This window comes from Pleurodeles waltl, chromosome 8 (assembly GCF_031143425.1).
Source record: "Pleurodeles waltl isolate 20211129_DDA chromosome 8, aPleWal1.hap1.20221129, whole genome shotgun sequence".
NCBI lineage: Eukaryota > Metazoa > Chordata > Amphibia > Caudata > Salamandridae > Pleurodeles > Pleurodeles waltl.
In genome coordinates, this window is record NC_090447.1 from 271,431,441 (window position 1) to 271,458,644 (window position 27,204).

At 41.9% G+C, this 27,204-nt stretch overlaps 1 protein-coding gene across 3 annotated transcripts in view; it reads right to left on the reverse strand.

The window, feature by feature from the left end:
• ROBO1 (roundabout guidance receptor 1) overlaps positions 1-27,204 on the reverse strand; it is a 1,423,180-nt gene that overhangs the window by 75,860 nt on the left and 1,320,116 nt on the right. For all 3 annotated transcript variants that reach the window (XM_069204141.1, XM_069204140.1, XM_069204142.1), the window contains 9 exons: positions 22,754-22,925; positions 18,651-18,856; positions 15,091-15,172; positions 14,778-14,946; positions 14,520-14,686; positions 12,016-12,137; positions 9,913-10,144; positions 6,805-6,926; positions 3,434-3,605 (listed from right to left, as the gene is read on the reverse strand). In XM_069204141.1, coding sequence (XP_069060242.1) covers positions 3,434-3,605; positions 6,805-6,926; positions 9,913-10,144; positions 12,016-12,137; positions 14,520-14,686; positions 14,778-14,946; positions 15,091-15,172; positions 18,651-18,856; positions 22,754-22,925 — 1,444 coding nt within the window. The remainder of the gene's footprint in view (positions 1-3,433; positions 3,606-6,804; positions 6,927-9,912; positions 10,145-12,015; positions 12,138-14,519; positions 14,687-14,777; positions 14,947-15,090; positions 15,173-18,650; positions 18,857-22,753; positions 22,926-27,204) is intronic.

Sequence of the window (27,204 nt, forward strand, 5' to 3'; positions counted from 1 at the left end):
ATGCAAACACAACTAAACAATTTACATAGTTAGTCTTCATTCTTGCATGGTGTCCTTCACTCCTGTGGATAATTCACAAGTTTTTACATCTCCACTCTCTTTCACAGCAGAACAAAGAATATGCAATCCCAATGGATGTTGTGTTTATCCCCTGCTTCTACAGCCCCCTTCCTGATCAGCATTGTCTTTCCCACAGAAAAACAAGCTTTGGCAAAGTCACGAGGTCTCAGGATTGTGGCCTATTTATTTGCCAATGGTTGTTAGCACAACTGCACAGCATCTGTGATGCTGTGCAGTGTGACTAAACAAAACAAAAGCCTTTAACATGGTGCCCCATGCTATTTGTAGGTGTATGTACCAGGGAGGTGAATGCCTACAAAATGACTTAGGGGAGCGGGAGTAACAGAGGGAAGTGTGGGGGAAAGGCAAAGCAACACACCACACAGAAGTATAGGGGGAGCAGCAAAGCAACACATGGGACAGTGGTGGGGACACCAAAGTAAGATGGAAGGGGAAGGCAACATAGGGGGCTGGAGGGGACACAAAAGCAACAAGGGGAGGTTGGGTAGGAAAGCAACATGAGGGTTGGGTATGCAAAATAGAATCAGTGGGAAGAAGCAGCCAGGCACCAGAAGGCAACATGGAATGCAACAGAAGAGACGTACAAAAGGGAAACAGCCAAAAAACATCTGCACTCCTTTAAGGTAAATGGGCTTCATTTAAAAATGCTTTATTTACAAGCAGTCACAGATATGGTGGTATGCTGACCCCCTCGGGCCACCATCCTTGTGATACCAGAGAATTAAAGTAGGTCACAATTTGTGATCTACCTCAAACATATTCATGTGGTAGATCGAATTGCTAACCTTGATCCTATTTTTGGGAAGCCCACATATATTTCTGTATTTGAGAGAGGTAACCCTACTTCCATGGACGTGAGAAAACCCCTCTTTCTATTGGCATATGTAAAAGGGAAATTAAAGCAAAATATATCACTACACCCTTTGATGTTGCTAGTGGCTTTCAGGCACACAAACATAAATGGAAGTGTCTACATTTGTAAATCAGAGTGGAATTTAACTACACATGCCAGTAGATTTTGTGATGAAAGTGGATGCCTTTACTGAAGATTTCATTTTATGGGGTTGGTCATCTAAGTTTATAATTTTGACAGTGGTAGTCTGTATTAGTCTCTTCTTTATATATCTTGAGTAGAATCATCTAAGAGAACAGGTAGGACATGTTGTGCTGTTTAGTGAGCAGGTAGTTTTAGAAAATCTAACTTAATATAGATTAGGTAGGTCCTCTTGGCTCGCAGGAGTCCAGAAATGAGAAATACATATGTTTGGAGGTGGGTATGCCTTTTTTACAAGTTCTAGACGCCATTGATCTAATATTACCTATTCTTGTCATCACTGGAAGGTGATCACATGTTTTCTTGCAAAAAACACAATATTTCTCGAAAAACTTGTTGGACTTCCTCTGTGGCTTCTAGACCCAATGGTGGAAAAAATAATCTAAAGAAGGCTACTATGCACAGGAACATCCACGCTGCCATCTGACTTTATACATGGGTTGGGCATACCACTAAATGGTGGTCGACAATGGCTAGAGCAAAAACAAAAAAAGAAAGAAAAATGAAAAAATGACACTTCCAGACCCAACCCTAGATGGCGGAATATTGCAAAGCATGTGAATCCAGAAAAAGATACATGCTGCAAAAAAGAAGTTCCTGCCTTGACCCACTCTTTGCAAAGCGGTTAACCTTTCATCTGGTGCCAGGTGGAACCTGTCTCCCTTCATCCTCTTTCACATACTGGGTCAAACCTCTTAATTGACCAATACCAGAGTAATGGTCTTGCAGAGAAAGTATATACATTTTATGTCTTCATCTGCCATGAGTAAGGCAATGAATTAAAACAATTATATAGCAAACACATAGAGGCATGGCCAAAATAGCAAAAACACTGCTAATCCAGTAAAACAACGAATTCAAAGAATTATGGTGGTCATTCTGACCCTGGCGGTCTTTGACCGCCAGGGCGGAGGACCGCAGGAGCACCGCCGACAGGCCGGCGGTGCTCCAATGGGGATTCCGACCGCGGCGGTAAAGCCGCGGTCGGACCGGCACCACTGGCGGGGTCCCGCCAGTGTACCGCCGCCCCATTGAATCCTCCGCGGCGGCGCAGCTTGCTGCACCGCCGCGGGGATTCCGACCCCCCCTACCGCCATCCAGATCCCGGCGGTCGGACCGCCGGGATCCGGATGGCGGTAGGGGGGGTCGCGGGGCCCCTGGGGGCCCCTGCAGTGCCCATGCCACTGGCATGGGCATTGCAGGGGCCCCCGTAAGAGGGCCCCTACATGTATTTCACTGTCTGCTGCGCAGACAGTGAAATACGCGACGGGTGCAACTGCACCCGTCGCACAGCTTCCACTCCGCCGGCTCGATTCCGAGCCGGCTTCATCGTGGAAGCCTCTTTCCCGCTGGGCTGGCTGGCGGTCTGAAGGCGACCGCCCGCCAGCCCAGCGGGAAAGTCAGAATTACCGCCGCGGTCTTTCGACCGCGGAACGGTAACCTGACGGCGGGACTTTGGCGGGCGGCCTCCGCCGCCCGCCAAGGTCAGAATGAGGGCCTATATTTGTTGCAGGACAAAGTGCAGCTTTTTACAAAATCAGCAAGTAAAATACTATACATAACGTTTAGAACTGGTCACTGTTACTCTCTGTCCACTTTTGTTTCAGTTTCACATTGTAGATGTTTAGAATAAGACTTACAGAAAGTTTTATATGATCTTTCTGATGCTTCCACCCAGTATTTCACACTTGCTACCCTGGAAATGTGGGCCCACTTTCTAGGGCAACACTTCAAAAATGAATTTTAAGGATCCTCCATAAGAGTAGATATTTTGGCTCCATCATAAGGCAAACGTTCACATGGGTCTAAGGTGAGATTTGCACACTTGAGTGTTAGAGTGATTTATTCAGTATATTGGTCAATGATATTCCTTGAACATGTCTGGTACAAATTGCCAACATGTTCCCAGTGTCCCAAACATTTAACATGAAACTATGGGCCTGATTCTAACTTTGGAGGATGGTGTTAAACCGTCCCAAAAGTGGCGGATATACCACCTACCGTATTACGAGTCCATTATATCCTATGGAACTCGTAATACGGTAGGTGGTATATCCGCCACTTTTGGGACGGTTTAACACCGTCCTCCAGAGTTAGAATCAGGCCCTATATGTCTAACATCAGAACACCTTTTTTCGAACTTTCTGACAATTTTACATTCATAACTCGTTTCAGAGCACATTTGTTTGTTTTAAATATGATTTGGTTCTTCATGTTCATTCTGTTTTCTCTACTGAACAGCATGTATTCTGTGTAAACATTGATGTAAAACGGGACAAGACTTCATGAAGAACTCACCTAACTGGATAAACTGTGGCTCACTTTTCACGCCAGGGCCAGCCCCGGTGCTGGCTGCCACTTCAATGCTATACCTGATCCCAGGGACCAGGAGTGGAATGATTACAGAAAAAGTAGAGCCATCAACACTTTTGTTTATGTGGTATCGGCTCTCGTTGCCAAGGCACCAGACCTGCATTGAAAACAAAACAAAAAATAAATAAAATCACTATTGAGTTAACAAATTAAAAGTGTATGAAGTGTATGGTAATTTGATACAGTAGTTAACGCAGTAAAGCATAAAACACTTGCATGCTATATTCTATTTCAATTTGTCGCCGTGCTGTTTGAAATCTTGGCTACTCAAAGCACCCACATGCCAGTTTTACATACTGCGTTTATCACATGCCTTGTCAAGAGCAAAGAAGATCTGATTTGAAAGGGAATTTCTGGTATGTTAAGGAATCTGGCCAGCATATCCCCCGGGCAGATGTTAAGTTATCTCATCTTTTCTATCCATTCTTTTGAAAAGATTATGCTTTTGAACAAATAAAATTATTATGCTAATGATGCATAAAAAAAGTATTTGGTTTCTGAGGCACAAAAAGCAACAACCCCGTTATTTTTCACTGTTAAATGTTGTCAAATGTGACTAGATATTTTAATTCCCCTCATGCAGCTGTTTCCCATTCTTCTTTATTGAGAAGTTAATACTAACTTTGCAGCTCAGTTATAAGAAAAAGACTGAAGTAGTCAATATCCCATGTGGAGTACAGTGACTTAGGGGATTATTTAGAGTTGGCAAATGGGATACTCAGTTAAAATGTGATGGACCTCCTGTCCATTGTATTACAAGTGTCATAGAATATAATGCACTTGTAAGACAGCCAACAGGACATCTGACACACTTCTGATGCACCATCCTTTCCCAAACACTAAATAAGGCGATTAGCACTGTTAGTTATAAGAACATATTTTAAGTAGCACTTCATATCGGACTTCTGCTGTTTCTAAGTGCTGTAAATTACAGATGTGTCTATTATCCACTTCAAGGTAAAATGCTACCAAGCCAGTAAAGAACTGACCTGTTTTCATTTCTAATGTTTGCAACACATCTGAAAGTTTTTTTGTATGAAATGATCAACTGAAACATTTAAAATCCATGAGTCTTTTCACTGTCTTTTTTTTACAGATTTTTATAAGAAAAATATGCCACCCTTGCATAATATTGCTGCTTTATATATTTCTGAATAGCTCAAATCTGTTATTCATAAGTGTTGTGAATGGCAAGTGACCTTTCCCAATTTAAGGGTACTCAGTTTCCAGGCCTTGGAAGGATGGATTGATGGATGATTTAGCCATGTGGAAGTTCAAACTCATAACCTGTAGATCTTCACTGTGGTGACTCACTGAAGCATGGTGCCAGCAAAGTATGTTACATCAGTGGCATTTGTGCCGTCCACAATCTGCTTGCCATTGGCATGGCTTCTTAGGGCTTTCTGTAGTATCGTGACTTTCCTATGGATTTAGAGGGATTGTTATTCCACTGGGTGATGATGTGCTATGAGCAGTGCTTAATTTGAGACAGTGGTGTCTGGTGCTCGGCACAGGCACTTAATTGTCAACACTGGCGCTTGTGACAGTCTGCTGCAAGGTGGTACTGTTTGGCTAATTTAAAGTTGACTACAACAACAATTAATTATTATTTCCACATACATTAAAAATTTCTATTACCTTCTGCCCAAGCCATTTTAATAGCTCTAGGGGCCTGGAATAGTCCTCAATGTCACACTCATAGGAGTGTGATGTTTAGTAATTTTGTTATTACTATCATTGGAAGCATTGAAGGAGCAATGTGTGGGTTAAGCTGTAGTGGCCTCCTGACGAGAGCCCTGGCACTTATGTTTTTACAAATTAAGCACTGGCTGCAAGTACTGTGCTCTCATCCTACTCTCCCTGTGTTGTTCATGTAATATTCATTGCATTTTTGGAGTACGATTTCCTATGACACAGGAGGAGCACATTTTCACAAAAAATAAGGCATTTGGTGGGGTGTGTGAGGACCCAGAATAGCTGCAGAGACAGCGCCATAATCGTGATGTAGTACTGTAAGATGGGTTGTAAAATACTGTGATTACATTTGACTTGGATAAGATGCAGCTCTACGACAGAAGCCTGTAACAATGAACGTTCTGCAAGAGTTCAAGGCCGGGTCACGTCCTTTGTCAGTACGTGCTTTGCAATTTCAAAACACGGGAGGACATCTGCAGCCATTCAGTGATGCAGGTCACCAATTTCGTGCAGCCGAACAGACTCTTTGTGTGAGCGTTTTCTCAATAGTTGCTTCTTAAGCACTCAAGTCCACCTCGTAGGTTGCACTTATGTATCTGTGTGTTACTTCTTATAAGATTTCACATATTTAATTACTCAATTTTTTTCCGTCTAGGACTGGATCAGGTCAATATACCTTTAAGATGTTTCTCCATTTTTTATTTTATGAGTATACAAGTAATATATGGCATTGCAAAATGTTTCTGTGTATCTTACATATGTGGGTTTCCTCTGTTCCCACACATACATGCAACATGAGCTATTGGGGATGCAGTGGCAAGAAGCACATCAAGAATGGCACTCTTAATTCAAAACAATTAAACAATATCCTATGCTGTCATCAAATGGTATACAAATTAATATTCCTATTACTAAAAATATGGGCAAAATGAGAATACGTCTTTGAGGGAATGAATACATATAAGGAAGCTTTACACACCAGAGTGAATATTAGGTTTGCTGACAGATTTTGCTAAATACAATGTTTCAATATTTTCTTACTGATAAACATTATTGCGTAACGCACAATCAAAGGAAGACATGTCAGGTAATAATGCTACGTTGGTGAAAAGTATGGTAGTATTATTATTATAAGTAGTAGTGGCAGTAATAATAATAATAAACTGTGTAAATATAATTTTACTTATAGAAATGTTATATATATTTATGTACACAATTTATTTTTTGAACATTGCTATGAATATCAACGCGTTACATCACTAGGACCCCTCTCATTCTATAAACTAACCAACTATACTAAATGGTTGTTAAGACGTTGTAAAAAAAAAATACAAGTTTGGACGATAATCAGGCTCTGTTTTTCAATATTGAGTGTGATTTCCTTATAAAAAACACCTGCATATATCAACGCGTTTGGCTGGCTCGATGGATCCCGTTCTTAAAATAAAATAGCTAATACAAGCCGATGCAAAGTGGCAACAAAGCGTTCTGTGGGTTCTGTGCAAAAAGAAAGAAAAAATGTTTTGCTAAACAGCAACTCTTCACTATCACCAGCAGATGGAGCCGTCTACCCACGTTCGCAACAGAGGCAGCACGATTACCTTGTATTCTTGTACAATGCCATTCTGCGTGTCCTGCGGGGGTGCTTGCCAGCTTATAACAATCGAAGTCCCATTGCCCTCATTCTTTGTGATTGCAACATTTTGGGGAGCAGCGCTAGGAGCTGTTCGGGGATACAAGATTAGTAAATGTGCAGGGTAAGAACAATACAGAGAAATGCAATAGCACAAATAATGTTTTACTAACCACAACAAAAAACGACAAAGACAGATGAAAGAGAAAGGAATGAGTCATTAAAAGACAGAATACAAAAGAGTGTTTATCGCTTACCTGCTACAATAGAAGGATCCATTATGTGGCATTATTTTGTAACTGCACTTTATAGCACTTGCTACCCCCTCACGAGGTGTTCTAGCCATTTATGGCGAGAGGCAAGCTAGTCTGGAGACCAAGGTTAGTGACTAATTCAGCTACTGGTGATTGTTGGTTATTTGCTGTCAATGGTTATTGAATGAATGAATGACAGATACTTGTAAAGCGCACAGCTACTCTACATAAGAGTGTCCCAGAGCTAAGGTACAGAGATCGGAGCAGGAACGGCCCAACCACACACTAATTTCTGAACAAATAGGTTTTCGTTCTTAGTGGGATTAGTCATGAGCTCTCAGGGATACTATTCAATGCATTTACTCCAGCTTCTTTGTGGTAGACTGAATTAATAGGAGTTAAGCATGATCATTACTGCGAGTTCATGCAAATAGTTGCTGGGTTGAGGAGACAGGTTTGAAGATATTTGGGGCCTGATTTATGAAAAGTTAGCTCTGCCTTTATGTCGTTTTCTCGTGCAAAAGCGAAGGAAACTTACAAAATATAGCCCTTATTTATACTTTTTTAGCACTGCATTTGCGCTGCTTTTTGACGTAAAAGCGGCGCAAACGTACAAAATACAATTGTATTTTGTAAGTTTGTGCCGCTTTTGCGTAAAAAAATGACATAAAGGCAGAGCTAACTTCATAAATCAGGCCTTTGGTATCGTTAGTCGGCAGGGGGCCATATTTATACTTCTTTTGCGCCGCATTTGCGTCATTTTTTGACGCAGAAGCAGCGCAAACGTACAAAATATCATGGTATCTTGTAAAGTTTGTGCTGCTTTTGCATCAGAAAATGATGCAAATGCGGCGCAAAAAAACTATAAATATGGGCAATGGTATCGAAAAAGGGGACGTTGTGATATATCAAGTGAGGTGAGTGCAATCTGCAGAAATACAATGCTAGAGAGGAAGGTGCACAAACACGTGACTGAAATGAGGCCACACTGAAGAGCAGTAAGGCATGCAGAGGATGGAGAGTTCATGCTGCTACCGTGTTTGCAAGGGCCACTGCGGCATCTGGACCAAGAAGGAAATCTTGAAAGTAGCAACATTTTAAAATGTTTTGCAGCTAACATTAGATCTTTGTTCTGCTGGAAATGGAACAAGAGAACAGCACCTTTCTTATCAAACAAAAAACTAACGGTCTACAGGCAGTTCCCATCTTCATGGGAGGTTGCCATCAAACAGGTGGACAACTGTGTGACATATATTTTACCCACCCAGATGCCATTTTATATTTGTGCTAATGTCATCTGTATTGAGGAATAAATATAATTTTAAGAATTGTTTTGTGAAGTCCGTAAATTTTTCGTTCACATCAACATATTGCGTAGGTGATTTTTTTTCACTTTCTATTTTCTGGCTGAGCATGTCCCTATCTGAGCAATACGACGGTGCTTTATGTACTCTAAGAAAATCAGTTGCACAGTAGTTTGTCAGTGTGACCGATGGTAACCGAATGAATCTAGGAATATGCAGTCCGAACATTGCAGACTGTGGGGAAAAAGCTCACTTTGCATTGACCATCACGTAAGGCAGAAATTGGAGCCTACACCTTTCCAGTTGTTTTCTCAACCTTGGATTGTACCAGTAAGGCTTTCTTTATGATTAAAAAAACTGGAGGCTATTTATTTTAGACCTGCAAGCTCACTGCTTAAGCATTGAGTAAAATTCCAGCCATCCTGGCACAGACATAGAATTTCAGAGCGCCGTTCTCCTAGACGCAAGCAATCTTGGCAGTCATCTCTTCACATTCCCACCTTTAAAGTAGATTTACTTGTGGAACTTACAGGAGTACTTCTCCGTCATTAATAAGATGTGAAACTATCTACAAAAGTTTGGTGAATCACCATCAGCATACAAGATTGAGGCCCATATTTATACTTTTTTAGCACCGCATTTGTGTATTTTTTTTGACGCAGAAGCGGCGCAAACTTACAAAATGCAATTAATTAATTATTTATTGGCAATTATGTCAAGAAATGACGCAAAATGCGGCACAAAAAAAGTATAAGTATGTGCCTGAAGGTGATTGACCGTTGGCAGAGGGACCCACCCAGGAGCGCTCAAACACACTCTCCAAACAGCACATTTGCTCACTTGACAATTCTGCCATGGTGCTGAAAATGGTCCTGTATTAAATATAATATTGTTCAAAAGCCTCTTCAGACAGGTGGGAGAAAGATGTGTCTCTGCTGGTGCTTGCCCGTGCGTAAGGGACAAACCAACCTAGTATTACTTGTGATATTACACCATCGGGGTATGACATACACGAAATCTGTCTGTGGACTGCAAAGATACAGGGCATTTATTTTGGAATATTTTGTCAATTTAACGTAAAAGAGACCAGCGGGTCGGAGAGTATTTGTATTTGTGATTTATCTAGCTCATTCAACCAAAAAAGTACCCAAATGCTGAAAAAGGGAGGAGGACCCAAGGCGGAGACTGAAAGGAGAGAGAGAAGAAAGCGATGGGAGAGTATCCCAAAGCCTGGCAGCTGCAACCCTAAAAGACCGAGCACCGAGCGCCCCATCTATCTTTCTTGCATCTTTTCACCGTCACATTAAACTGTCCAGAGGATCTCAGCACTCTCCTAGGCACATACCAACTCATGTGAAGTGAGATATGTACAGTACTACACAATATTACACAGTATTTTTTGATGAAGTAAGCAATCGGATCTTGTGCTGATTCCGCATGAACAACGTCACGTGATGAAATGTCAGGTTTTATTCACAATTTTAAGCAGCAAGCCATGCACTGCAAAACGGTACTTGCCTTCTTCTAAAGTTTTTGCAAATCGGAGTTCACTGTCAGCTCCCTGAAACTCATTGAAGAATGGCCGGGCCTTAATTTCGTAGTTTACACCTTTCTTGAGGGCTGAAATAATAGCACTGTTTTTGGCTGGTGTCCGCACTTCAAAGACTGACCAATCAGCACTTCCATGGCTCTCAGTAGACGGCCTGTACAAGATTTTATAGCCCTGTATGTACTGGGATTGCTGGTCCACCTGTTGGAAAATGATGCAAAGAAGGATGTCATTTCTGATTTATATACACATAGGATTAAATCGAAGATGAAATAATAGTAATTGGGTCATGCACACTACTTTCTAATAGAAGCATGGTCTCTAAACTACAGACCACTTGCACGTGTATATTAACTATTCAAATTAGTTTGATAATTCCTTAAGTATGTAACTTTAAGTCATGGGCTGATCGACTGGTTGAAAAAGAGTCGTTTTAGGCACAAGCAAATTCTACATCTTATGCCATAAACACAACCAACATGACACTAACAAAGGAATCCTTTTTTGAGGGCCAAGACTTAGCCCCAGATTTATACTCTGTTTGCACTGAATTAGCGTCCTTTTTTTAACACTAATTCAGCGCAAACTTAACTCCATATTGATATTTTGACGCTAGACTAGTCTTACGTAAAAATATTGGAGTTAGAGTCATTTTCTGGATGTGTGAACCCACCTTGCGTCAATGATATGCAGGGTGGGCATTCCTATCCAAAAAATGACTCTAAGGCCTTAGCGGCTTATTTATCTTCCAGTGCAAAAATAGTGCACAGGAGGGAGGCCGGCTTAAATAATGGTGCTAAGCTATTTAACACCTGGGTCAGGGAAGTCGTTAGGGGACCTGTGGACCAATTTCCACGGTCAAACACCATGGAAAGAGCCCACAGGTGCCCTCCCCAAACCCCAAGAACACCCCCACCCACACCAGAGGGACACCAGAGGATGGGGAACCCCATCCCAGGTAAGTAGAGGTAAGTAGTTTTTTTTGTTTTTTTTAAGTGCCATTGGGGCCCTGAAATAGGCCCCCCTAAATGGCCATTGGAGTGGTGGGCATGACTCCTGCCTTTTATAAGACAGGAGTCATGTGGTATGGACGGCTTTGCACCAAGAAATGACGCCAGGCTGGTTAGAGTCATTTTTTTCACTCTAACCAGCCTAACATCATTTTTGTGTGCAAAACCTCCATCTCCCATACTGCTATCCCCACCCGGCTAAATTCTTTTTTTTTTTTTTTACGCTAGCCCGCCCTTTGCACCAGATTGCACCATTCCATTAATATGGTGCCCGGCTGGCGTCCTGGAATGGCGCAACCCGGCGTTATACTTTTAGACACAAAACTGTGCAAATGCAGTTTTGCGCCAAAAAGTATAAATGGGCCTTAATTTTTTAAACAACCTTACATGCAACAGTGACCGCCAATGTCCAAGACATCTGCAAAGCTGATAATGCTCCTTAATGTTAAATGGTTTGAAGTCTATCTATTGACGCCACAACTGATGTGTTATTCCACATAAATTTAGGTCACAGATGCACATTTATGTGGCACTGAATTAAACCAGTAGAACATAATCCATTACTTCACATTACGCACTGGAAATGTCTAGCTTGCAATTACAGAGTGAATAATCTGATGGCAGACACCATGCAAATATGCAGCGTTGATTAAGTGAGAGACAAACGTTGGCTCACACAAGTGAATGTGCATAATTCTACCAAATTAAACTACACACACCTGTCTCTTAAGAAGGAATAAAATAAGCAATCTTTGAAGGGGAGATCGTTGTCTCAATCCAAACCCCATAATTTCCTCAGCCATAGAAAGTATATAATCTTATATGCAATCATATTTTCCGAAGCCACGTGCCTCTCCCCTCCTCAAATGATTGCCCAAGTCTTGATATTTTGTGGGCTAGTCCTGTCCTTCAGTGCTGCTAATGTCCTAGACAAAATCCAAATATTGTACCAACACTAAATCATTCTTGATTTGGATAAAAACAAATGCCTTGTTGCATCAATGCTGTGAGATCCCGGTGTATACCTTAATGATATGAAAGGTGTATTTGTCAGCTACTTACAGTCCAATGAACTTCAATGGAAGATGAAGACAGGATGGTGGGATTATGAAGGTGCAGCACTACATCTCCCAGCTCTCGCTGGACCTGCTTGTGATCTACGCCTTGACTCGTAGGTGGGACATCTGTAAAAGATAAACAACTTATGTTAATGTTTATAAGCAACATGCACTTAACATGCACCGAATTTTTTTATCATTTATGTGGCATGCCAAAATACCACTTGACAACACGTTTGTTCTGGGTTTTTTTTTCTTGTTTTATGACGTACATTTGAGTAATCACTACACTAATAATCCAACAGACAACTTCCCAATAGAAGCCTGTGAAGAAAAGGATGACCAGCTGTCACCTGCAGAGAACTTTCAATATCACCAAGACTTCTGCAGTTCCCTTTATGCAATGGATGGAAGTGCGAATAGCTCATCCCCATGTTTGTTGTCTTTATTAAATGGAAAGTTTATTTTTCACAAAGAATAGGTTTATGGCTCATATGTGCTAACACACTTTCTCACTGACACAGAGTGGAAAACTCTTTTGTACACCAGGCTCTATAATGTAAAAATGCAAAATATATTTTCTCCCCAAACCCTTGGCAAATTAAGTGGTGCAAAGCATGCGATGCAAGTCACAAAAGAGTCAAGGCATAAAGGAGCATAATCTATACTCTGAGGTAAGTGAGTTGATTCAGTAAGTCTATCTAATTTCTCATCATTATATTGAGGACAATGTTGCATTTTGTACTTATCATGTAGGTAAATATGTGAGCTAATCTCCAGACAGGTGTTTCGGGTACGGGATGAACAGAAAATAGGCGAATACCCAATAGTAAGTGGATTTTTTGGTTATTCGTAAAAGTTTTGTGCATTTCAAGCCTCAATAGAGTTGGCAGTTTACTTTTATCAAGGGCAGGAATACATTCCTGTCTAGAGATGTAGTGGGGAGCCAGCATTTGTAATTCAGCAAGGAGTAAGGAAAGGTGTTCTTTGTTGAGGAACACTACTTTAATCACAGAGAAAAAAATAAAATTTGAAAGTATAAATGCACTTTCTAAGCATTTGCATATATGTACTTCAACTATAATTATGTATAAATAGATACAAATGTAAGTACTCCTGGAAATCTGAAACTGTTGTAGGATTCATGAGTACTTAAACAACTCACTGGCAATTCCTAAAATGTGACACCAATATTTCAAACAAATGGGTTCTCAAAAACATAGGCATCTATAATTAATTGGGGAAATTTACCGTAAAAAAATGAGACAGAAGAAGGTCAAATCACAATTCGGGTCCCAACCACTAGATGTCAGGGTACATGCACAGTATATGAATCCAGATGGGGATTCATACTGCAAAATGCCATCTTTAAATAAACCAGTAACTAGGGCCACTGGAAATATGTGGCGGGGAGGGCAAACTTATGTGGCATGGTTAAGTATATTATATGGCGAGAAAAGCCAAATTATATGATATAATGCAGCACATTTTGTGATAGAATTACTTCATCATTTTGTCATTTTTACACTTGTTAACACTGTCTTGGCATTGGTTGAACCTTATTTCAACAATCACATATAGCGATAAGCAACAAGGGAATCTTTTCAAACAGCTTTTTTTGAAACTTTTGAACTGTTTGAACTAGAAAAAAAAATTGGGTGAAAATCTACAGTTTATGCTGTAGATGATGGATTATGTGGCAAACATGGCTAATCTATGATTAAGTGAAAATTGCGGCTGCTGCACAACCACATAATCCCAGTGACCCTGCCAATAGCAGTACTCTCTATGTTCAATTGGGCCTCTTTTTGTCATGTGCAAATGAACATGGCATCTATCTCAAGGATAGTTTATCCATATTCCTAAAGAAAAGATTACAATCTCAACACACACTCCACTTCTGTAGTTGTAGCCAGCACAAATGACACTCAAGTGGGAAAACACCAATGTTCTAGGGCACAGCTAATGCCAGTTTATCACAAAGCCTCACTCCTAAATTCCAAATTCAGTAAGTGACAACAACAAGAAAATGACTGCACTGCCCCAATCTCCTGATTTTGAGTAATAGGTTATGTTCTGAATCCTGTGCAAAGGACTTTGTGCGTGGAACAGAATTACGAGTAATGTGGTAATTAACAAACCCTCTACACAATTGTTTCCTGGTAAATTTCAGCTAGCCTAACCTGCTGAAGTGTGCTTAGGAAAAGCATGGGAAAAAATCAACGTGCATGGAAATTTGACATGTAACTAAGTTTTCCGAGAGCCAGACTGGATTATGAGGCATTTCCTAGGCCATGTAAAATCCGCTCCCTGGTATATCAATGTTTATTGAAAGCTGTAAATACCACACCCCATTATTTTGTGACTAACAAATAGTCAGGGTCTTAGCGTATGTGAGACCGAACACACCTTATATTAAATTCTGAGAATATTGTGTGAGCGCATTAGCACAAGAATCCTTCTTAGATCTTAAATATGTGATTATGCAGTGCTACACATTTTCTTTACCTTGTGTTTTTACAGGATCAGAAATTTGACTTGGGTCACTTAGTCCATATGCATTTGCTGCCCTTACAATGAAGAGGTAGATTGCATTTGGCTTGAGTCCTTTGACTGCAAATGTTTCTGCTTTCACATTTTCTGCAACAGTTTGCCAGCTGCTTCCCGAAGCATGGCTGCAAATAAAGAAAGGCATCCACTTATAATGCAGTTGTTGATATAAATCATTTAAGAAGGGACTAAATCAGCAAACAAGGTTCACAATACCTGAACGCCTCAACTATGTAGGATGTTGGAGTTGCTCCTGAATTCAAATTTGGGTGCCACAATAGGGTAACTGTATTTTTGCTGACATCTGTGACCTCAGGCTTGGATGGTGCACTGGGGATTAAATTGGGATCAGTTGGCCTGGGTGGCTGAACAGGCGTTCCAAATTCTAGAACGACAGGAAAGGAAATAATAGGTCTAGTAGAACATTATCATAATAAGTTGGCTAAGCATCACAGTGAGAGATGGCCGGTCTGATTCAATTCCATCGCTTTGATGTCTGTGTCATGCTGAGAAACACTGATTGATTTACCTTGGACCTCAATGTAAGCGCTCCAGGTTGCCTCGCCGCTTGGAGTTGAGGCGGTGCAGGTGTACCGACCAGTGTCACCAAGCTAAAAGATGAGAAGAAAAATTTGCATTCTTAACAATCAAGAAATCCAAAGCAATTAGAGTTGTGGATAAGACTCATGAATATGGATAACGTGTTACTGCATTTAAATATCCGACATTGTTCTGCAATCATGTGCTCACTCCTAGTCTCTGCAGAGTGACAATTATTATTTGTTCAGCTACCTGTGGAGCTTTAATATACGTGTGATTATTGTTTCCAATTATCTTGAAAGGGAAGATAGATTTATTTTTAGTTACCTGATATTATATCTTAATATTCAACTAGAAGATAAAAGAAAAACATTTGAACACAACCTTTTCGATAGAGAAAGTTCTCCACACCCTAGACTCTTACAGCAAGATGAATAAATATTCTGAGGAAAGTTAGAAAACTACAAATCATAATCCTGTACCTATGATTCGTGTAGGTGTGTAACTTTCTGGGGACATGTAAAAATCTGAGGTCGAAGTATGGATATTTACAAGAATACGTTTCCATCCATGTTTTCACTTCTTTACACTTAACCTTGAAGACTTCCTGCAGGGTGGAAAGACTGCATGAGGAAGCAAAATGGATTTGTGCTTTTGCACAGAAAAATTATTTTATCGATAATCAACTACTGCCCAACACAGTGCTTAATTTGTAAATAAAAACGTGCCGGTGCCCAGAGCCCTCCTCTTGAACACGCGGCTGCTGCATTTCAATGTGCGAGCATGAAATACTGGGGCAGCGTAATCCTGAATTCCTCCCGAGCCTTTTCAATCCATTTAAAGTCACTCCCTGCCCCCTCAGCTGACTCTGGCAGCTTTCTGCTTTCTACCTTAGTGGAGCTTTTTCAAATAAGCCCCGGCCCTAAAAAATAAGTACTGGTGCTCAGCACCGGAAACAACAAGCACAAATTAAGCACTGGCCCAACATCATCTTACACGATGAACAGCATCACATATAACATGAGTAATCACAGCTGAAAGAAGAATAAACACATGAGTGCATCTTACTCCCATTTTCTGGGCGTTTCCTCAATTACATTGCTCACTCCAGTGTTCTTTCCTCTTTTTCCTTCCGTACCACTGCTTTCATTTTCCCTACTAGCCTCACTTTATATCCCTTTATCCCCAATCAAAACAAACTCTTCTCTTTTATTGCCAGTCAACTATACCATATTCTGCTTCTTTTTCTATACACAGCGACATTACAGCTGAAAAAATATGTATCAGATTTGATCACCATGGAAAGGACAGGCATTTTTAAAAAATAAATTGGGGTTCAGCCATTGGTCCTTTTCTTGGTAGGCAATTTCAGTGCCTTAAGTATAAAAAACGTAATGTTATTTTGCTATTCAAGTTCGATTTTTTTATCACTTGGATGTGATGTATAATGGTACACTTAGGGGCTTATTATGACTTCGGCAGATGGAAAAGCCCGTCCGCAAAGTCCCGATGGGTAGGTTGCCGCCAGTGTGGCAGCCTCCCCACCGTGTCCATTAAGAGTTTCCCACTGGGTCAGAGGGAGGAAGCACAGTTTCTGTCCGCTGGCCCAGCAGGAAACAGCCTACAGCATTGTCTCCTGCTCATAATAGAGCTGTAGTGCAAGTGCAAGGGCAGTGCAGGGGCCCCCCCTTGGGCAACCTGCGCCCCGTCTCTGACAGCATTTTCAGGATGGGGTTACCTCTATGAAATCGCAGCGGAGAAGGGGGTTGTAATCCCCAGGGCAGCACTGCTTGCACCGCTGCCCTAGTGGATTAGGATTGCCAGCACCACCAGACCGTTGTGTAGACAAAATCTGCCAGTTCTGGCGGTCCAACTGCGGCGCTACTGCTGCAGCCGCAATATGGCGCTCGGACCGCGGCGTTGGCGGTGGTCTGACCGCCAGGGTCGTAGTGAGACCCTTAGTTTTTTGGCTGCGCATTGTATCTAAAAGATACATGTTTTTGAACTGCAGAGTTTCTCCAGGAGTCATTAAAGTCATTTATAATGTTGTGTGTCGGCGCTTGCTTGACACAGTGCAATATAAAATATAGCATAAATGCATTTACCATTTTAAAGGCCCACTTTTACAGCGCTAAATTTTACTGAGTAGCATGAATGCCTGTGCAAACATCATAAATAACGTCATAAATAAGGGCCTTAATTTGGGAATTACAATTATAGCATTGATTATATTGGAACATTAATGTGATGCATGCACGTCACACGGAGTACGAAATGTCAACATGGCCTCCGATGAACGTACTGCAAGGGTTTGAATGTCAGGTTACACAGAATATTAAACATTTCATTTCTCAGCTATCCCTCCTTTTTTTTCAGAAAATGGACACTATCATCTAAGTGTAATTAAAAGAGGATCTTATTATTTCATGGCAGTGAAATAAAGGCATTCCATTACATAAGAGTCACAAAAAGCAGGATACAGAGGAATGTTTTAAATATGAATGTATATTTGACTGTTTCTAGGAATTTTTCAATGGGAACAAGGGAGTAACTTTGTGGTATTTCTACCATTTAGGCCTTGATTCTAAGTTCTGCTGCAATACCGGGAGGTAGAACCGGCTTGGAAACTAATGATGCTGCACCCTGTGGCTTATCACCTTCTAGGAAGTTTTACCTCTTAATTCCAAGTTTCACCAGGTCTAATTAGGAATAACAATCAGTTTTAGCCTGCAATACATTGAAACTGCATGTTTCTCTCCTTCTGACTTTTACAACTCAGAAGCAAGGCCCATTCTTCCCACATTACCTGCTGAAATTTGTGAGCTGAAATATCATCCATCAGAGAGTCACTTGAGATGGGTTCAGAACATAAAATCAGGTGAAATTACCATTTATTTGTGCCCAATTCGACATATCCTTGTTAATCTGAATGATTCCCCTATTTAGTTGTTAGTTCTAAATGTGTGTTTTTCGTCTATAGTATCACTATATCAGCATGAAACAGTGCTTAATTTGTAAATTAAGAGGTGCCGGCGCTCAAAGCCCTTCTCTTAAACAGGAGGCTGCTGTAGTTAAATCTGCCAGCACAGAATACTGAGGCAGCGTAATCCTGAAGACAACTCGGGCCTCTTCAATCCATTTACGGCCACCCCCGCCCCTTCAGCTCATCCTGCAACTTTCTACTTTCTCCCTTTATGACCCTTTTTAGTTTTTCCTTCTTCCGTCTTTCACATATGTTACTTTTGCTTGCAGCAAATGCTTGAGGCATAAGAATAATCCCCGGCCCTCAAAAATAAGTGCCAGTGTTCAGCACCGGAATCAACAAGCACAAATTAAGCACTGGCATGAAAACATTTCTTCAATTGATGTGGCTAAAACTTATCAGCAGGGTGCTTAGACTTGCACCTAGAATTATCAGAAGGTGAAAATATCGCACTGCTAAATTAAATTACTGCCTACTAAGCATCCCACTGGCTATGAAATGTGTGGTTAGAGTATTCCTAGCCAGAAGCCACGACAAAAAGAAGCCCTGTTTAATAACGAGGCTACCTTGGCATATCGGATCTGCAGGGCTCCGTTCTCCTGCTGCTTGATGCGCGAGTCCTGGGTGGAGACGAGCACCGCGTCCTTCCTCCAGTGGATTGTGGGAGCCGGAGGGCCAGTGGCAACACAGCTAAGCACCAAAGTGCCATCCACAGCTACGGTTTGGTTCACTGGGCCCTGTCGAATGACTGGGGGCGGCCGGTCCGCAACCACTGCAAAAACAAAGGGAAGTAGCAATCAGCAACTGGAAGTAATCTTCTAATCATGTAATCTACAGTAATTGCTGCAGGCTTTTAAAGAACACTGGAGATAATTAAATAAGCTATTAAACTTGAAGTCATGTCTTATTCAGTGGGAATTTACATAAAGTGCTAGATGCTGATTCCGAACAAAATGCTGTACGATTTCACACTGCAGCATAAAAGGTTATTATCAGAGCAATTTACTTTATATGAAAATTGGCTATTAATCCAGAAACGTGTAAAGTATTGTTCTGCAATTGCGCCGCTGCTGTCAGAGTACGCTTTTAATGTTCTTGAAAAGAAACATGCACTGTTTCTAGAAAAATGTTAAAAAATATATCTTTCACTTGACCACTATTGTTTCCTCTTCACATAGGTATCGTCTCCATGTACCATGTTTTTGGCATGATTCACAGAATTCACTGACTAGTGTATATGATAGAAACAATTATTACACGTGAACCCAACATCGTCAGCATAATTCCACATTAGGGCTGAACAATTTCACTGCAGCTTAGATTTGGCAAACAAGAAAAGGACTACTTAAGCCAGACTGGACTGTGTGGTATATGAAGTATAATACAATACCTCTCTCTCTCTCTCTCTCTCTCTCTCTCTCTCTCTCTCTCTCTCTCTCTCTCTATATATATATATATATATATATATATATATATATATATATATATATATGATAATATAGAAGATATATATACCTGTAAAAATCGTACTTCATTGCTCAAAAAGTGTAGTAGCATCTTGTTCACATATCTATCTATCTATCTATCTATCTATCTATCTATCTATCTATCTATCTATCTATTTATCTATATGGAGATAGATAGATATGAATATATATATAATATATATATATATATCTATATATATATATATATACATATATGTATATATATATATATATAGAGAGAGAGAGAGAGAAGGAGAGAAAGATATGTGAACAAGATCTTACTTCACATTTGGGTGGGGGCGTGCACCAAGGCATAGCGCACCCCCAGGGCAGGTGCGGGCCAGATTGGACCGGTCCCAGGCGGCGACCCAACGGTGGGCGCTGCGCAGTTTTAAAAAAATCACGCTCATCCCTGCGGGGTGAGCTGATTGGTGGATGGGGTCTGGTGGGGGCTCTTGGGGTGGTTGGCAGGGCCAGCCAGACAAGGGTTAAAAGGGACAGCAAGTCCTGTGAAGGTCATCTGGTTCTCTTGACCCTGGCTGCCCCTGACGATCGTCAATGTGCTCACCTCCGGAGGGCTGGAGGAATTTTTTCCCATACACCCATCTCCAATGGATAGCAGGAGCAGGAAGACCTTAGTAGGGAAGGTGTCATGTTTGGGCACAAAGCAGGTGGACAACCTTGGCATCAAGAATACTAGTGCAGGTGAACTCAAGACAGAATCAGAAGCCTTTTGGCTCAAACAAGGGTGGCGGTGCTGTGGGTGTAGAAAAGAGGCTTGGGATGACCGCTATCGCGAATGCCCACAGCTCCTCCCACGGTACTCCATTACATGGCCCTGGAGATTTGGGGGGATGGAGACTGCTCCAGGGGACCAAGGTAAGGCCTGGTTGCCCAGGACCATCCCCATTGGGTGTCAGGGGGATCCCTTTCTTAGGGTTGGCTCTGACATGGTTTGTTTTGGGGGACAGGTTTCATGCTGGCCCACACCCCCTCTTTCTTGAGGGGGCAAGTGAGTCTCGCCTTGTGAAGTGTAACTTGTTTGGGGGGAACACGGCCCCAGTCTACAGTCGATGCCACAGGTGCCTGGGGGGTGGTCAACCATGACTACTTTTTAAAGAATCAAAATTATGTACAAGAGTTTGCCCCATTAAAATTACTTGAGATGCATGTTATAAATAAGTATTGGAAATTAAGGATGAAAAAGGAAAATACGCTAAAGATGTTCTTTTATGTCGTGTTTATGTGGTTGTGAATAAATATGGCCTGAGAATTGGTATATTCTCTATCGCAGGAAGGTTTCAGTCAGCTTTGTTTCCTGGAAGGTTGGAGGGCGGGGGACAGAAAATAAGTACGCTCCTTCAGAGGAGAGGATTACAGATTTGGAACCAGTGTGAATTATTTGGCTCCTTGGTTGAGGTCTCGGTACGGTCCCACACCTGTTGACCAAAGAAGTAAGATTTGTCACCCATATGGTGTACTCCATTTAAACCCTCAGGAGAAAAGATAACTAGGCTATACCAGATAAAAGGTCAGAAATCACTCACTTTCCAAAGACCTATAACACAACAAACAGAACAATAGCTCTGAAAACAATATAACAAATATAAACTTTGGGCATTTTTCCATCGTGCATATGACTAATGCCAAATGTCTCAGAAATGCCACAATTTGCCTTGACAAACACCAGAATAAAACTCTATACCTTTGTGAATCGCCTTAGTTCTCAAGAGCAGGGGCCGGAAATGTCTGTTTCAGGAGAACTCAGGTGCAGCACCGCAGGACACCAGAGCCATTTCTTTACTCAAATGAGCAATAATGGCTGTTAATTAACCCCTGTGTTTTACACCCTCACTTGCAGCTCAGTGTGATAACTGTGGTGAATGTAATTAACAGCTGTTATTTCCCATAGGTGATGGCAATAACGCCTAAACATTGTTAGCCACTCTAGCGCATATGAAGAAGTCTGCACTGTTCCAAAAGACCACACGGCAAAGAACCTACTAAAATGTAATGACAATAAAGCAGAGCAAGCATATAATTCATGTAACATTCACCCTAAATGGTACCAAGAAAACACACTTCTTACATATAATATTGGGAAATAAACCTAAGGTGTCACGTATTTGATTACAATCACAATAGTATCGATGGAGAATTCAACTCCCTGATAGATTTAGGCCTTTGATACAAGAGTGCTTTCAGCTTTACCTTGAGTCACCCCATCATTCCTCCATTATTAACTATGTACATGCATCCTTCCCACTGCATTATGTTAGTTGCTTAGCTCATTAAAACATGACAAACTTCTGAAATGTGCTCTCTGCCATCTAGAGAAAGTACAGGCACTAAACAACCTATGAAGTAAAGGGTCCAAGACAATTCCAAGTGACAAACTACAGATCTAGAATGAACTCATGGTTGGCCAGACGAATATCAGCAGCATTGCACTGCCTCCAAAGAGTCAATTCAAACCTATGGAAAAGCCTAGCTAGTTTGGACAGCAAGTCAAAGGAGAACACACATCTTTAAAGTATACACCTGCAAAGAAAACTCTGCACTCAAATCCACTCCAGCAGTACACATCAGATCAGGGCCTCTCTAAAGACAACACACAAAGAACCCCCGCCCAGTGAGAAAAATAACAGTAGCAGATACGCTATGCACGAACAGACTAAATAGTTTGCAAGCGTACACTGTAAAAAATGTGTACCATAACATAACAAAGATGCAGTTGCCATGGGAACTATTTGTATGTTCGGTTTGGATGGTAACATTTCCAGACAGAACACAGCTTTTAGGTTTAGTTTCGCTCAATGTTTCCTGAAGTTATCTTTGACACTATAAGGTAAATTCCAGAGACACAAACTATTTCACTTCCGTGTGCCATTGGCTGCTCCTTTTTCACAATTTCTTGTATACACCCAGTGACTAACAAGGTACTTGAAATTTGCTGCTGCTCTCCAATAAAAAGAGAGTGGTAGCATTCATGCAAACATATGCCAGATTTGCAGTCGAAGCCACGCAAATTAGAATCATTTTCAGAAACTAAAATGCAGGCCAAAGGAATAGATGCTTGAAACAGTTTCTTTCCCAGAAAGAACACACAGATGACTAATCATAAGGTCTTGAAAGCCTGGGATCGTGGTTTGTAATTTCCAAATGACATATGTTCCCTTTACCATCAGTGACTTCCAAAGACGCCTTTGTAGTGATACTTCCTGCGACATTCAGTGTCTGGCAGATATAGTAACCCACATCGGACCGCTGCACATTGGTAATAGTGAGGTCACCAGTCTGGGAGACAGAAAAGCGACTCGATGGCTGTGGAGGTTGATATGAGAATAGCAGATTCTGCAAAAGAAACAAAACAGAAATTAGACACAAGCGGGCTAGATGGAAAACAAAGTTGTATATTGCACAGACAGAGCTATGCGTGTATAATACACGTGTTTCATGGTTTCTATGTCTATTAATTGTTCTGTGCTTTTGGACCACAATCAAGTTTAGGACAGAAAATGTATTTGTTTCAAGCGAGGGAAAAACATGATGGGACTTCAGAAGGAGGAATTTAAAAAAATGAATCAAATTATATCTATGGGGACGTGTTCAACCACGAAGGACCAGATTTATCAATTTATGGTTGACTCCTTGATCTGCTACTCCTTGAGAGACAATTTTTCCATTCACTTCTTCAGTGTAGACAATTTATTTGTTCTAACCATGAAGAAACTGTGTACATGAATTACCCACCGTCTTTAGTGTAATCAGTTACCACTGCCAGCAACATAAGAAGGTAGATTTTTGGAGGACTCCTGAGAAACACAGATTGCCTAAAAAGGATTTGTGAGGCAACAGGGGCGGCTCCTTCACTACGGCAAAGGAGCGTCACCCCCCTGGCTGAGCCATCAGCAGAAAAATAAAACAAGTCATTTTATTTTTCTGCTGCTGGCTGAGCCAGCAGTGCAGGTAGGGGTGGTGCTGGGCCACAGGAGGTGGGAGGGTGGAGGAGTGATGTGCACGATGTGTGGATGTGCACTTATGTTTCTTCAGCCCAGATGTGTTTAAAGGGCTTGAGAAACTGCACAGACCATAGGGTTGTGTCTGAGCAGCAGTCCAAGCCACTCAGACCAATCCCGGTGCTGCTTTCATGCTAAGTTTACCATGAAAGCAGCATCAGGATTGCATGGGGAGCGTGTGCTGGTATCCCAGCAGTGAATGTTGGAACACCACAAGAGGAGCAACGAGTGAAGTGGCAAGAATGGGGGCATCAAGGTAAGTGTGTTTATTTATTTATTTATTTTTTCGCCTCCTCCCCGCTCCCCTTCTCCCCACCCCTCCACTTCAGTTATGCGTCGGCCGTCGCTGTAAGGCAATAAGTCTAAAGAACCATCTGCTGATTGTCATGAATTAATTGCAGGAATGGGTGCAATCCTGTCAATGGTTCTGTACTAAATATTGGAGGATTAAACCTTCTAGGGCATGCAATTCGCTTTTTCAGAATGTTTGGATAACATTTTATCTCAATGGACCAGGAAGCTCGGTAAAACTCACTTGCCATTCAGCTTACCTTTCGTTTCTTCAGCCAAGTTCAAGTTCGGATTTTAGTACGTGAGTAATGTTAAAGATGGTCTCCCGTATTACAAAGGTATAAATACCTGGCATTGTACTATGCAGTTATCTAAAGCATCGTTTGTCTGACTCAAGGTACAAAACCAAGACATCGGTTTTATCACATTACGTATAAATACAGACTATCATTGGCAAAAACCAGGAAATCAATCATGCCTCATTTTAGAAGGACTTAAAGATATTGACAGCAAAATCTAGGACGGAAACAATCTCTGGTTTGCACCCCAAGCTTTTGAAATGCTTCCCATGAATACAGAGGGCTATCTGTATCCATCCAAACTCTCCGAAAGGGCACACAATTTATGCTGGTCCAAAACATTCCAGCCAACAGAATCAATTTACCATACTACTGCCCTCTATCACTTAACCTCAATGCTCTATCCATCCTTCTCCTCAAGCACTCAGTTGTCCACAAACGTTATCATATTTGTTCCCATGTTTATTATATACGATTTTCGTTTTTAAAACACACAGGGGGTCATTCCGACTCCCGCCGGCGGCGGTAACCGCATGCCCGGCGGGAGCCGCCGAATGACCGCACCGCGGTCAAATGACCGCGGCGGTCATTCTGAGTTTCCCGCTGGGCTGGCGGGCGACCGCCAGAAGGCCGCCCGCCCGCCCAGCGGGAAACCCCCTTCCACGAGGATGCCGGCTCCGAATGGAGCCGGCGGAGTGGAAGGGGTGCGACGGGTGCAGTTGCACCCGTTGCGATTTTCAGTGTCTGCCACGCAGACACTGAAAATCTATGTGGGGCCCTGTTAGGGGGCCCCACGACACCCGTTCCCGCCAGCCAGGTTCTGGCGGTGAAAACTGCCAGAACCAGGCTGGCGGGAAGGGGGTCGGAATCCCCATGGCGGCGCTGCTTGCAGCGCCGCCGTGGAGGATTCCCTGGGGCAGCGGGAAACCGGCGGGACACCACCGGTTTCCCGTTTCTGACCGCGGCTGTACCGCCGCGGTCAGAATGCCCATGGAAGCACCGCCAGCCTGTTGGCGGTGCTTCCGGGGTCGTTGGCCCTGACGGTCCATGACCGCCAGGGTCAGAATGACCCCCACAGTCCTCTGAACATTAAGGCAAAGGCTGTGCTACCTGATCTGTAAAGGTACATTATGAACATTAATTTAGAATGCTCTGTTGTCTTCTTAAGGGGAAAATACGCAGACTTTACATATATATCAAATAATGGATGAATACATATTTTTTTAAATATGCCCAACCCTTGGCGTTCTCTTAGCAGCTTAGTAGCATACTTATACATGTTTTGTGCCACATTTGCGTCATTGTTTTTAACGCAAATTTGGTGCAAAACTAACTCCATATGTATACTTTGGCGCTAGACCCGTCTAGTACCAAACTTATGGAGTTTAAGTTATTTTTTGGACGTGGAGACCTACTTTGCTTCAATGAGTAGGCATTTTCGTGCAAAAAATGACTCTATGACCTTAGCACCATATTTATCCCCGTGCTAAAATCACGTACAGGGGGGAGGGGTCAAATAATGGTGCACAGCTTGCTTTTGCTTTGGTCAGGGCAGGTGTTAGGGGACCTGTGAGCCTATTTCCATGGTGGAACACCATCAAATAAGCCCACAGGTGCCCTCCCCAGGGACACCCCCACCCACACCAGAGGGACAGCGGAGGATGGTGGACCTCATCCCAGGTAAGTATAGTAAAGTACAGGTACGTTTTTTTTTTTTTTTAAACGTGTCATTGGTGGCCCTGAAATTGCCCCTCCTACATGGCAGTGTGTGCAAAGGCCATACCCAGGTGACCTTGGTCCCCTGTGCTGGCCATTGGGGGGTGGGCATGTCTAATGTCTTTTCTAAGACAGGAGTCATGTGGTATGGATGGCTTTGCGTCAGAAAATGACGCTAGGCTGGTTAGAGTCTCTTTTTTTTACCGTAACCTGCCTAGCGTCATTTTTGGGTGCAAAACCCCCTTTCTTCCACACTGCCAGCCCCACCCTGCTAACGTCATTTTTTTTTAACGCTAGCCTACCCTTTGCACCGGCTTGCACTATTCCATAAATATGGTGCCCGACTGGTGCTCAGAAATGGTGCAAGCCAGTGTTAAACGTTTTGGTGCAAAACTGCATTAGTGCAGTTTTGCACCAAAAAAGTATAAATCAGGGCCTTCGTTTTCTATTCTATGCTCTGCCTGGTAACTCCATCACTGCATCCTTTAATTAGCCAAAAAAAAAGACATGCATCTTGACCTCATTCTTCTCTGTGACATGTGCCTTTTGATGTATAATCTCATATCTCTATGGTACATATTAAAATGTTATAACACAAAATATCTAATTATGAAGGCTCCATAGACAATATCATTAACATGCACCTTTTGTGGGTTTGCAACTGCTTTCTGCGACACCAACAGCAATACTTACCTCCAAGATATCTTTCGTATTGGGATGCTGAGGCTTAGGAAATTGCCTCTTATTTTCTCATCTCATGCGTTCCTCCTCTGGGACCTCATTGTCCGTTTTAGGTTCACTTTTAACCTATACGCAGCTGCCACCCAATTATGGTTCTTAAGTCTCCCTGCGCTCAGGATTACCCTGTCAATATCCCATTTAAAGCCTTAATTCATGCTTATAAATGTGCGTAGATTATTGCAAATCAAATGGTATCATTTACGGCATAATATGTAACATTTAGAACCCTGATTTCTAGGTCCACCTCGCTTGCGGATAGGAAAAGAATATTAAGAGGTGCTGGTTTGTGATACTATGTATATACAATGTATGTTTGCTCATGCAATCAGCTTCTTGTGCTAACATTTACAGGGATCCATGTCCCCGGTCCTTCTCACCTAGAAACCCCTTTCCTTCAAAGAGCCACTCTACTTTTCTACATTGTAGTTTGGGGTTTGGGTTAACTATTTTGAGAGTGCATTTTTTTTCACCAAACCCATCTTTGCCGATTTCAATACACACAACAAATCTACAGTAAATTTAAATCTTTCCAATTTGAGAGAGGTCGTAACACACTTCACAGTGTGC